Consider the following 13,355-nt stretch of genomic DNA (forward strand, 5'->3'; position numbering starts at 1 on the left):
CTGCTGGAGATATAATTTTGGAGTCTAAATATTGTGTCATTTCCCCTTTAACATGTTCTCATTTTGCCGTATGGATTTTTTCTGTGTGATAAATGGCTTGTATATTCTTTTCTGGTTTGGAAAGAAGCATTTGAGGGCGGAATAAAGAAATGGTTAGTGAAGAGAAAACATCACTGCTCCCCTTCCCCACCACCACCACCACCAGCACCACAAGCAGAAGGCAGCAGGGCAAATGGATTTGGGCAAGTCTGTTTTAGTTCTTCAAAGAGAAGAATTTGAAGGATTCCTTTATCATACCTCATTAGCTAGAAACACAATATTTTCAACCACTGCCATCCTGATTTCACTGAGCTTCTGGTTTTAGGGATTTGCCACCTTCCGGGCTCATCTTAGTAATATCATATTAATCACTGTGAGAAATACTCTTTATGTTACACAGGGAAAGGTTGCACGGTCATCCAACCACACAAGCATGGGCTGGGAAGGAAACACATGGCAGATCTTTCTTCCGGGTATTCTGGTAGGTTGCTTCTATCACTCTTAAGTACTATGAAATTAAATGTCTGAATATCTGGGTTGACGACATAACTCAAAATCTAGTTCCTTCCCTTCAGAGGAAAAGAAAGGTGGCTTTTCATTTTTTGGTGCTGTATCTTTTAGCCACTGGTGCTCATAACACACACTATTATGTAAACTATCCCTGTGTCGTGCTCGGAATGCCAGGTGACGCTCGAGGGCAGTGCAACCCAAAGTGAGGTCTGTGGACTGGAGCCAAGATCATGAAGGGCTCGTTCCCGGTACACAGAGAGACAAGCACAGAAAGTGTGCGTGTCTGGAAATGCTTATAGCAGTGTGCGCTGGTGCTACTTCCGGACGTGCGGCCAACAGACGCGTCTGGGGGAACAGGGCACAGACCAACATCTGTCTGCCTGCTCCTGCTGGGAGGGGCGGGTGGTGCAGCGCATGCGCAGTGAAGGCAAGCCAGCAGTACCCGATGTCTGTCCGCAGGGGAATGGAAATAAAAATTCACTTCACTGCAGACAGTTTGAGAAATGTGGCTCCGGTGTTCACGCGTGAACCTTCTCCTTCATCACTGTGTGTACGTCTCTATGTACACATGTGTGTACGTGCACACTAAGGTGGATGCTTTTCCTTCGCAGTGAAAAAAGAACAAAGCTTCCTCAAGTTTGCTTTGGCCGCTCATATAACTGGCCAAATTACACAAAAGTCATTGCCAGTAATTTCCTTAATATTCCAGGCCGTGCGCCATTTTTGTTTATTTTCAAGTTTACACTCACACGTGTAGTGCTTACTGTGTGGCAGGACTGTTCTACGAACTTCACGAGATTCATTCATTAACCTCATTCATCTCCTTCCCCTCAACTTTTGGCAGCTTTCTTTCACAGCACAAAAGGCTACACACTGGTCCTGCCAAAAGAAGTCTGCCGTGTGGTGATTGGCTGAATGCGCAAAGCAAAATACCATTTCTGGCACGGACTTTTCTTACCAAAATCTTACTTCTTTGAACCCCGCAATGAGGAAATGACTTATTGGTTTCCAATGACCCACTCAGTAAAAGCAATAACCACGAGAGCCTGACATCTCCACAGGAAGCCATCTTACACCACCCCAGAGGCGCAGAGATACTGGTACAAACACATATGCCATGACCAATGTTACTGATCCTTTCTCTGCACGCATGGTTCATGCACGCGTGTCACACACATGACAGAGGCACAAAGCAAACAAGACAGCGCCAGGGGCTGGTGATGGGAATGCTCCCGCAGCACACACCAAGGAGACGGCACTTATCTCAGGCAAATAAGTCCATGTCCTTGGATCAGAAATTCACAGACACTTGGCAGAAGCATGAGCAGCTCAGGAAAGTGCAGCTGCATCAAAAAACACAAGAACCCAGATCTTATCTTTACAATTGCCTCCTGCTGTTAAGGTCACTCACTGTAATAGCGTCTGTGGCCCTCCGTCTTTCCCGGTGCAGCTCGGTACAGAATTGTCCCTTCAAAGGTAGTCTTTCCTGACAGTGAATGAGAGAAGAGAAGGGGAGAGAAAAACAAGAGAGAGGGAAGGGGAGCAAATGATGGCAAAAGAAGGAAGAGGGAGAGTCTTTAACTGAACTTGTCTTCAATGAATCCACTGCAAGAGCTTCATCCACAAAATTAATTAGAAACCATTAGGCAGAATTTAAGAATGTTACAGAATGAGCCCAAAGTCCCCATGCAACCATGATGGCAATGAGCACTGGCATTAGAGCTCACCTCTGCAAATGCCGGGCATGTGGATTATGCCCAATTTAAACCTGGAAGCCACTTCAACATTATACCTCAAGAGTAGGAAAACCTCAACCAGAGGAAATCCAATCAATCGGATTCCTTAGTTAACTCATTCTTCTCTTTGGAGAGTGTGACCCGAACATACTATAGATTTTGGTCCATTATCCTTTTTAGCTTCTACCCCTAGAGCCCAGTATGATACAAACTGATATTCATGACCCCAAGAGTCTAAACGAGGCACAAAATCCCTTTTAAAAGATTTTTCGTTCTTAGCATCTTGAAGCAAGAAAATGTACAAGTATTCTAGAGGGGGGTTTTCACCAATGAGGTTTGAAACCAATCGTGGCTTCCATGTCAATGTAAGGGGTTTTCTGCTTAGCAGCAAAGACACCAGAAAACCCTATTTCCTGAAACATCTTAATTGAGGTTTTGCCACATCAGTCATGAGACTGTACTTAAGCATGAGGACATAGGACTCACCCAGTGTCAAATGCAAATTATCTTCTTTTTTGTTGTTACAAGTAGAGGTTATCAATAGCATAAGACTGGACACATGGCTAAAGCCCAAATCTCTCTGGAACCACGAGTAAGTACATAGACTACACACACTCTGCCCCAGTTTGAGGGTGAACACACACACACACACACACACACACACACACACACACACCCTACAGAGAGTACCATCAGCAGGTAAAATGGTTTGGTAAAGACAAACTCAATTAATATATGCATTACTCTAGGTTATGCAAAAAATAGGTCCTATTACGGCTGTGAGCTGAATATCGAACTGGAGGCCAGTTACATAGCTCCCTCATAAAAAGTCTGAGGGATGAAAAGGTAGGCTACATTTACAGAGAGACAGAGAGTGGAACTGAGCGAGAGAGAGCAACTTGTCTAACTTTTTAGAAACATTCTTCAGGAAAATGGGAAATTCCATTAGGGACCATCGTGTAAACTTCTGGGCCATGTCACTCCTAATAACATGAAAGGGATTGTAAATGATCAGATCAACATATTAAATGGAATCAGGTATTGCCAATTTCTGTGTCCTGCAGACATGGTGGTACACCACTGCTTTGAAATCTGCCCTTTTTGACAGATGTGCTCTGTCCAGTTAAAGCAAAAAGTTAGATGTTCAAATCACTGGCTACATAAGGACAATCCAAAGAAACAAGTGTTTCACATGTTCTCCTTAGACTTGTAGCTCTTGAGGACTTTGATGGCAAAGTGGAGCAAGTAACAGTGGCTAGTTTTTATTTGGGTGAATTTTTATTCTGCCTAACTTCCATCACTAAGGTAACATTACTCCCAAGGAATACAACTGTTTTGTGAGCCAGGCCCCCCAGAACTGAATGGCAGCAGTCCTTTTCATGTCAGAAAAAAGTAAGAAAAGGGAATCAGTATTTCAATAAAGTTCCTCCGAGTACAAGAGAACCTCCCTTTCTTCTTCCCCAGGATCAAGTCTGAGCATCACTGAGGTAGACATGGCCCTGCTGTCTCTGAATGGCCAAGCATTTCTGCAAAATACCCACCCCCCGCCCCGTCCACTGGCAGCAAGAGGACTGGAAATGGAGCCTGGGCTGGGGGTGACTGAGGACACACACGTTCCATCTAGAGAACAGAAGAGATGGGCAACTGGAAAGTCCATGAATATGAGTGCTGTTTATTTTTGGGGGGGGGGGAAGGAATATTCTACTGTCACTATTAAATATTAGTACTTGAAGGCAGCAAACACCGTAAAAGGGAAGCATTTTAAAATTTCAACACAAAATCATATGCTTATGCTAGCATCTAATTTTGCCTGAAACTCTATTTCATCAATTTGCTAATTGCTCTTCACTGCCAACAGAACCTCATACACAAAACAAATAACATTTAATATTAAAAAGTATAGAGACACCAAAGCGTGGGGGTGGGGTGCCAGCCTGGCTTTAGCTCTTATAGGCAAGGGGCACAAGCAATCCATTTCTTACAGCTAATGAAATAAAATGTTTCTATATCATGGGAGTGGTTTGCCCTAAGTTTTAAAAGGCCATCTCCATCTTTGCCTTCGCTTGACGAGTCACTAAAGTATCTGAACCTAAAATTCAAACATAAGGAATTAGGAAAATAAAGTCAATTCAAACTTAAATATCATGGTTATTAATGGTTATAGAAAGAAAATGCAAACCTTCTCCCTCTGAAAACTATGGGAAATAGCTTAAAATGTTTCTGCAGCTAAAAGATGTTTTTCTTTAAAACAAGAAAACAGGAATACTTTTTAGTTTTACAAGAATTATTTTATAATCTAAGAAATTGAATAATATAAAAAAGATGTTGGAAACAGGAAAGTCACATTTATATCTTAAATGTGAAGCAAAGTATGTATGAAATTGAAACTGGACAGTAGTCATATCTGGATTTCTTTGCCTCTACATCCAAATAAATCTTATAGATCAAGATATTTTCTGATTATAATTTAATGCAATAATATCAATATAATTTGTAATTAGTTCTATTTCACACCATTTAGTCAATACTCGCATGTGCAAAATTGTAACTGAAAAGGTAATTAATTCATCATAATCTGTGATCATAAGAAGAAATAAGTTAAACTGTACTCAGATTTGAAATTTGTCAGATGCTCCGTGAAAGGGTAAACTACAAGCCGTAATGGGAGCAATACCAAAGTATGTGCAAATTATATGCAGGAAGGCCTGCATGTAATGTTGGCTTCATCACTCAGAAGCGAGGCCACACCCAGGACTTCATCTCACTGGGCTTTAGTGTTCTCATCTGACACCAGGCTAGATGAGCTCTCAATTCCTTTCCATCCCTAACATAAGATCCTGCCCGCACAATTATTGCAAACCCTTGGATGTTTTGTTTTTTAAAAACCTAATTTACTCAACATTTTTTTTCACTATTGATCTGCTACATGGGAGCCCATTTCACTCTTTTTTTAAAAAAATTCCCTGTTTGGGTACCATTTTGCAAGCCCTAATGAGTGCATAGATCTGGGTGATAATCATCAGTGGCTGCTAATATTCAAAAACAAAGATAGCCAGACATTATGAGCCTCCAGATAGACTATCCATCACCACCTATGAAGCAGTTCTGTCCCCCCACCCCAAAAAATCTCTCTCTCAAACCTGAATTTAATCAAGGCCCTGGATCCAATTATCAATTTATAGGAATATAGAGTAAAGGACTCAGCAGAGATGAAATCAGCAAAAGGCAGGCTGTGGGAAACTAACGCACAAAGGACCTCAGTTCCTTCAGCAAAAAGTAGCAACGAAAAAAGGCAACATGGAAGAAGAATCTAGAGATTCAGAGAGAGCTGAGACATATCAACCAATCACAGGGTATGTACCTTCTTTGGGTGCAGATTCAAACTAACAAATTCCATTAAAAAATAGAAGACTATTAGGGGAAAGTGAACACTGACCATATAGGTAATTACTTTGAGGAATTGCAATTATTATTATTATTATTACAATTCGGAGTGATAACAGTATTTAAGATACTCTTTTATTGACACATATTAAAATATTTATGGATGAAATTATAGGATATCTGGGGTTTGCTTCAAAATAATATAGGGGAGGATTGTGTAGTGGTATAATTACAATGAATTGGCCACAGGTTGCTAACTGCTGAAACTGGGTAACAGGTACACAGGGGTTCATCATACTATTCTCTCGAATTGCGTACGTTAGAAAATTTCTATAATAAAAAGTTGACAAAAATCTTTTTGAAAAAGCACCTTTAAAGTTCCATAAATGCTATGAAAGGTAAAGATGCTTTCAAATTTAAATATACAGCAAAAAGTTTCTGCCACTACCTGACAATGAATTTTCTTGTTAAAATAGATAAAATGTCTAAATCAACATATCAACCAAAAGAACTGCTGTAACTCTTTCCTTGGTAGATTAGATTACCCTGAACAAAAATCTAAAGTTTAGAGATTTTCATAACCAACTACCATATATAAAAATACATCAGGGTAAAAGAAAAGCAAGTTCAAGCAATTTATACCTTTCATTCAAAGCTAAAAATGCCTCCTCAGAGTAAGAAGGATTCAGCAAGCATTTACTGAACACCTACCATGTGTCAAGCTGTCGTGGCACACTTCCTTATAAATAAAATGCAATGTTTCTTCAATTGCATTCATCCATTGGTTAACAAAACTCAAATGAATAAGTATCCTCAAAAACCTTCTGGAAGTAGCAATGTGAAGACTACAAATATCAAAGAAGGGTGTGCACATACAGAGGTAGGTGTGTGTGTGTATAACAAAGAGATGTATGAGGATACACTGTATACAAAGTTTTCTTCATATGTACCAGGATATAGATTTTATCTGTCTTAAAAAAAAACCTCCCCCAATGTCTACTAGCATTTAAATTGAGAGGATTTTTATATGATGTCACTAGGATCTCTAAAAATTACCAAAATGGTGTAAACATTAGGAGTTTGACTTACTCCCAGATCCATGTATTTTTTTAACATTAATTAATTTATTTTTGGCTGCAGTGGGTCTTCGTTGCTGCGCGTGGGCATTCTCTAGTTGCGGCGAGCAGGGACTACTCTTCGTTGTGGTGCGCGGGCTTCCCATTGAGGTGGCTTCTCTTGTTGCAGAGCACGGGCTCTAGGCACGTGGGCTTCAGTAGTTGTGGCACGCGGGCTCTGTAGTTGTGGCTCACAGGCTCTAGAGCGCAGGCTCAGTAGTTGTGGCGCACGAGCATAGTTTCTCCACGGCATGTGGGATCAGGGCTCGAACCTGTGGCCCCTGCATTGGCAGGCGGATTCTTAACCACTGTGCCACCAAGGAAGCCCCAGAGCCATGTATTAATTAAGCACCCTCTGTGAAAACTGTAATTTATGAAGGGTATTAAGTGGGCTGGTCTAACAAAGACCTTTATTAACTATAGTTCGGCTCATACCAGAGTAAAAACCTAGATATCTTTTGTGCACTAACTACATTTGTCTTTCTCAGTTCTATGATAAAAGTAAATACGCATTTACTATAGTTATACTAGATGTTATCCCTGGGGGAAACTGCATGAAGGGTTCATGGGACCGCCCTGTACATTGTTGGTTTTTTTTTTTTGGTTTTGTTTTGTGTTTTGGCAACTTTCTGTGACCCTATAATTATTTCAAAACAAAAACGTGTTTCTTTTGTAAAGTAAAGTACACTGAAACTACTAACACCATTCTCTGGGGATAGGGAACGAGCAGATTCACTCTAAAACCAAAGGTTCCTCGTAGACAAATCCTAACAGTAGACATAATTTCTGCATGTGATCTGATCTAATTATATATATTTTACCATCAGAGTGTAAACAGTTACTGAACAGCCTGTGAGAACACTGAGAGATGGTATTTCTCTTTCAGGGGATTATTTCAATTTAGCAAGCCCTAGGGACATTATAATCACATCTGCTTTCCTATGAAGCCCTTTGTGACCACCGCTGTCCCTGCATCTCCATGGGACCGGCCTCTCTCTGCCTGTGTATCCCACTTTTCCTCAGATACCCGGCTAGCAGAGCACGTGTGGTGCTTTCCTGAACTGTCGCTGATTTGTGCACCCCCTTTCCACAGTGCGAGCTGACTGAAGACAGGGACCCTATCTGATTTGTCTCTGTATATCTTCAGTACCTTGTACAGCATCTTAGTAACAACAGGGGCCAAGTAAAAGCTGAATGAATGAAGAATAGAAGAAAAGAAGGAAAGCAGGAAGGATGGATGGATATGGACAGACAGGTAGAAAGATCAATAGATGGGCCCTCTTCTCCTTAACTGCACATACAGGAAGATTACAAAAGCCATGTACTGGGTCTTCCCTGGTGGCGCAGTGGTTGAGAGTCCGCCTGCTGATGCGGGGGACACGGGTTCGTGCCCCGGTCCGGGAGGATCCCACATGCCGCGGAGCGGCTGGGCCCGTGAGCCATGGCCGCTGAGCCCGCGCGTCCGGAGCCCGTGCTCCGCAACGGGAGAGGCCACAACAGTGAGAGGCCCGCGTACCGCAAAAAAAAAAAAAACAAAAAACATGTACTTATTTCACAAGCATCCATCCTTGTTAGGAGAACATGCCTCTCCAGAGACCTCAGAAACCCCCTCGACAAGGGGACAGTTCCTGTGGTAGCTAAACATGGCTGCCGGAATTACTAGGCTCTCCTAGCTCTGAAATGGCAGGTTTTAATTGAATGAGCGTTGGGGACAGCAGTCTCCATGAGAGAAACAGCCCCTTCAGAGCATGTGACAGAAGGCGAAGTGATTGGGAAGACCATGCATTCCACTCCGCCTCCTAACCTCCTGCCCCGGGAATTCCAGCACTGTGTGCTTTGAGCTAAGGGGTCAAGCAGGGTCAAATGTCCATATTATTGACTTGGAGTAAGAGGAGACAGTTTATTTCAACAGTTCCAAAAATACAAGAGGCATGACTTCTCTGAGCTCCAGCTCTGAAAGCATACCTAACACGGCACGATAACAAGAGGTCAAGGTTCTCCCAAAGATGTGGTCCAATACCTCTCCAGATCTCCTTTTCTGCCTGAGTACAGGAATCCCAAAGTAATTTCCAAATGCAGAGACAATGCTTCAGTGAGCACAGTACTAACCGGTGTGCAAGCAGCCTCAACTTACTAACTGGCTGTGTCCCAATAATTCATCATGATTAACAATGAAAGTGACCACTTAATAGAGGGTCTTCTATAGGTGAGGTGGTTTATATACATTATTGCTATTGGAACTCATAACACACTTCCACAGAAATAATGGCAAAATGACCCGATCTGGTCCTCCCTCCAAGAAAGCCCATTTAATCCACCATATCCCTAAGATATAGTATTCTTATTATGGGACCCAATTACCAGGTACAATACTACTGCAGTGTATGAAAGGAGACACTATGGCAGTTAGAATTCTAACGTGCAATTTGGAAGCCATAGAAGTCCCACTATCATGGGGTCAAGGACACTTTCTCCCCTCCCGGCCACACTCATCAGTTGGCCCATGTTAGCAGAGAACCTCCTTGCCCCATACCAGAGAAGGCAGCAGGAGCTTCAAGATGCTTCCTCTGCCCCCAAATCACCTCCTGTCTTTCCTATCACAGACCCCAGGATGGAACGAGGTTCAGGGATGGGGAGCCCCAGACTTTGGAAGCCACTGAGCCAACTGGCCAGCGCCACTGAACACCAAGTGAGGGAGGTGGCCTGAGCACGACTCCAGAAATGGCTTTACCTCCAAATTGGGGATTTGCCCAATCATGCTACTGGTTAAAGAGACACAACTAACTTGAAAATACCACTCAAGTCAGATTTTTCCAAATGGAAAAGAAAGCTGTTTAAGAATTATTTTGACAGGACTGAGCTGTCTTCTCCTTGTTAGAAAGGAAAGTCTGCAGCCCCAGGTAGTGCCGAACCGCTAAGACACAGTCGAGCCTCTACGACATTCACACCCATGACCTTGGCTCAAGACGGCACAAGAGATACACAGACGCCCACGTAGGAAGTTGGGTTAGCGACTGGGAGAACAAAGTTTCCCGGTCCTGACCTTTTGCTCCATGAGCTGGAAAAGGCAGCAGAGAAGCTGGAGGGAGGAGAGCTTCAGGCCCTGGAGAGAGAAAGACCTGGAGTTCGTTCTCACCATCACAGATGGACACGCATGCTCACCCGAGGTGGGGCTGGGCCCTCAGCTGGCTTGGCAGACTTTCAAGGGAGCTGGCACACACGCGTCCCGAACATTGCCCTTCTCCCCACCAATGATTTGTGTGTGGGGTGTGTGTGTGTGGGGGGGGGTGTGTGTGCCATTTTCTCCAAGTTCCTCAAGAGATGCTGAGAAATATTAACAATCTCATTTGGTTCATTTTAAAAATAATTATCAACTTGCAGTGAGTGACATTTTAGAAGCACATGGAGGCACGGCAACATGGGCCATCCATGGGGGACTACGGAGGCCGACAGTCACCTATCCAGAGACGTTCAGAGTGTGCATGTACGCAGGGGGAAAGGTATGCACGTCACACCTTTACAACGATAAACCCGCTAAACCACGGCGGGTTAAGGCAGCATAACCAAGAAAATATTCATGAGCTTCTGTCACAGCCACTTAGCACAGGCAGTGGAACCAAGGGGAGGCTGGGGTGGCACCCGTGGGTGCCCCCACCCCTGTCCTGCATGGTGGGAGGACTTCCTTCCTTACTTGACTTGGAGAGCTGCTCATCCTGGGAAATGCCGAGGTCGTCCGACTCCCCTGACAGCTCCTTGATGAAGTTGGAAGGAAACATTCCAGTCTTTCCATTGAGAACACCTTCCCACCATCCTTCTTCTACCTGCACAGATGTGAACAGAAGAACAGAGGCAGGGTTCAGGTTAGATGTGGTACTTGCCAGTTTTCTCTCCCATCTGTACGGTGCCGAGTGCACAGCCCACACAGGGAGAGCTGCAGGACCCAAAGCTTACAGGTTAACAGGGAATGAGAAAGCAGACCTCACAGGGTCTCGAGATTCAGACTCAGGAAGGGGGGTTTAACCTAGGGACCATAAACGCAAGTGGAAGAGAATTAACACTTCATTTCCACTAACATCCAACTGAAATTTGGCATTTCCTTTGATTAGGAATATACGTAACACACCAGAGTAATAGAAGGACCTGTGACGTGACACCAACCAAATCGTATTTTCATATCACATCGTAGATACTGTGGGTATTTCAAGATATCGTTTGCACTCTTTGCTACTTTGAAGTGGTGGTAGTTATCACACCTGCTGGGAGACCCTGTTATTTAATGTATTAATAAGGAATTATTTATTATTTATAATAAAGAAGTACACATAGATTAGTATACCAAAATTTGTTTTTAAAATACCTTGATAGCTACTTTAATATAAATGGTTCCTTTTGTAACCTTATGTGTTTTATTTTATGCATATAAAACCATTATTTAAAAACTGAGAATGGCTTTCCCAGATTACCAAACCTAACTTGATAGCCTAACAAAAACAGTTAAGAATCTGTGGAATAAAAACTCAACCAGAAGGTAGAAGGACTCCCTGCAGCTTTCTTGAAGGTTCAAGACTACCCTGAGATGAACTGATATGGGATGAAGAGAGGTAGGGAGGGCAGCCAGACTACAGTCATCTGGGTGGGGGAGTTGAAGGCGGCATCTGGGGAGGGGTGAGAATGAACAAGGCAGGTGCAGATTTGAGAATCTGTGAGGGATAAGCTGGTCTTCAGCAACCAATTAGCTGAGATGAGGGAAGTGTAAAAAAAAAAAAAGTCATCCCCAAATTTTGTGATGGAGCCACTAACAGAACAGCAGAAGTGAGAATAGTGAACTGGCTTCTCGGAGGAAAATAACAGGGCGTTTTGAGAACAAGGAAGCACTTAGTTACCAGTATGGTGTAGTATAATAGAAAGAAACCTAGAAACTTTTGGGAATTTTTTTTGGCCATGTACATGTATTACCTCTTCAAATCAACAAATACAATTTAAAAGCTTAAATAATTAAAATGAAAAGAAAATTAGAGTCAAAAGCCCAGTTCAAATCGTATCTTGTGACTCGTCGAATGTCCTACTAACTCAACCCTGGCTTTCCCATCTGTACAGTGGGATAATTAGTACATTTGATCAGTGTTAGAAATAGATGTATTATGATTCTACACTAGGGGCTAGGGACACAGGACTGTACAGGACATGCCCTTTTTTTCCCCCCTCAAGAAGTGGACAATCTACCAAGGTAGAAAGGACACATGGTTTAAAGATGGTGGAGGGTGGGCATGCCTTAGCACAAACCAAATGTGTTACACAAAGCTGAGCTCGCCGAGATCTGGGATGCTAAAGGAAAGCTTGGAGAAAAAAAGGAATCAAAGCTAAGGTTGGCCTTGAAGAGCAGAAACGCCAGATATAAGTAGGGGAGGGTGTGTGAGAGACATTCAGGAGGTGCTGACACAGCCTCAGAATGGAGACAACCAGAATGGCATTTTAGAGCACGATTTAGGGAGCTCATGGGGGTACAGGCTCACAGAGTGGCCATCATATCTGTGTGATCACAGAATCTTCGGGAAAGTATCCAGACAATGGCACCCGTGCATGACTATCCTTATTCAATACCAAATCACGGCATTTCACAACGTTTCTGTTGAAATCATTCCATGTGTCTACGTCAACTCAACCGCTATGTATTATCCTTTCAAGGAGCTTTTTATAGGATTAGCATGGTTAGGAAGATTCACCATAAGCCTGAATATAAACAGTCACAGGATTTGTAGCGTGGGGTCCTTTGTGCTTGTCTTGAATAAGGAACCATAAAATGACCTTCTTTCTCCCAGAAATCACAAGTCAGGAGGGAAAGACCAAGGGCTCGCACCACAAATGAGCAGTCCCTGGCGTAATCCCTGACAGCGCAGGGCAGCTGGGCCGATTCCATTTGATTCAGTTTGACAGTATCTAAAACGCTCCTGTTCCCGGTAATGAGTGGCTCCAGCCCGAGATCCCTGAAGGAAGTGCTCCTGATGTGTGGGATCGGCAGGCTGCCTGCCGGGAAAACAGGGGTGTCTTCACCTCGCCACGTCCCCACATGCCCGCATCCCTGTCACAGCACAGTCTGAGAGGAATGGCCAACAGGGAACCAGCAGACGTCTATCCTTAGCCTCACGGGGCGCAGAGGAGCAGACAATCAAACCACTGCTCATCGCCTGGGGGGTACACTTCCCATTACAGGCACCACGGAGCGGGCGGGCGTCTGTCCCCAGTAGCAGAGAGAGCTGTTCGGTGCTATTTCTTCCTAAAGACTGCTGCTCTGGTTGCAAGATTCAGGCTGGTGATATGAGACAAATGATCCCCAGCCCCACACTATCCCTCTTCAGCGAAATTCTAGTTCAACTTCCTGCATAAAGATGATGACACTGCAGCCCATAGTGATTACATTCACTCATGAATGGATGGATGGATGAATGAATGCATGGCAGGGAAATCAATTGGGGGAAATCCTCCATAGGGGCCTATGAAGCCCTCATTCCCCCACAAAAGGAATTTTCCTTCCTGTGAGGAGCAAAAGGGACCCGGAGACCCTGACTATACT

The 13,355-nt window shown here is 43.5% G+C and overlaps 1 protein-coding gene across 7 annotated transcripts in view; it reads right to left on the bottom strand.

Moving 5' to 3' along the window:
- SH3KBP1 (SH3 domain containing kinase binding protein 1) overlaps nucleotides 1-13,355 on the bottom strand; it is a 346,613-nt gene that overhangs the window by 145,597 nt on the left and 187,661 nt on the right. For all 7 annotated transcript variants that reach the window (XM_032618709.1, XM_032618713.1, XM_032618712.1 and 4 more), the window contains one exon: nucleotides 10,476-10,605. In XM_032618709.1, the coding sequence (XP_032474600.1) occupies nucleotides 10,476-10,605 (130 nt within the window). The remainder of the gene's footprint in view (nucleotides 1-10,475; nucleotides 10,606-13,355) is intronic.

This window comes from Phocoena sinus, chromosome X, assembly GCF_008692025.1.
Source record: "Phocoena sinus isolate mPhoSin1 chromosome X, mPhoSin1.pri, whole genome shotgun sequence".
Lineage (NCBI taxonomy): Eukaryota > Metazoa > Chordata > Mammalia > Artiodactyla > Phocoenidae > Phocoena > Phocoena sinus.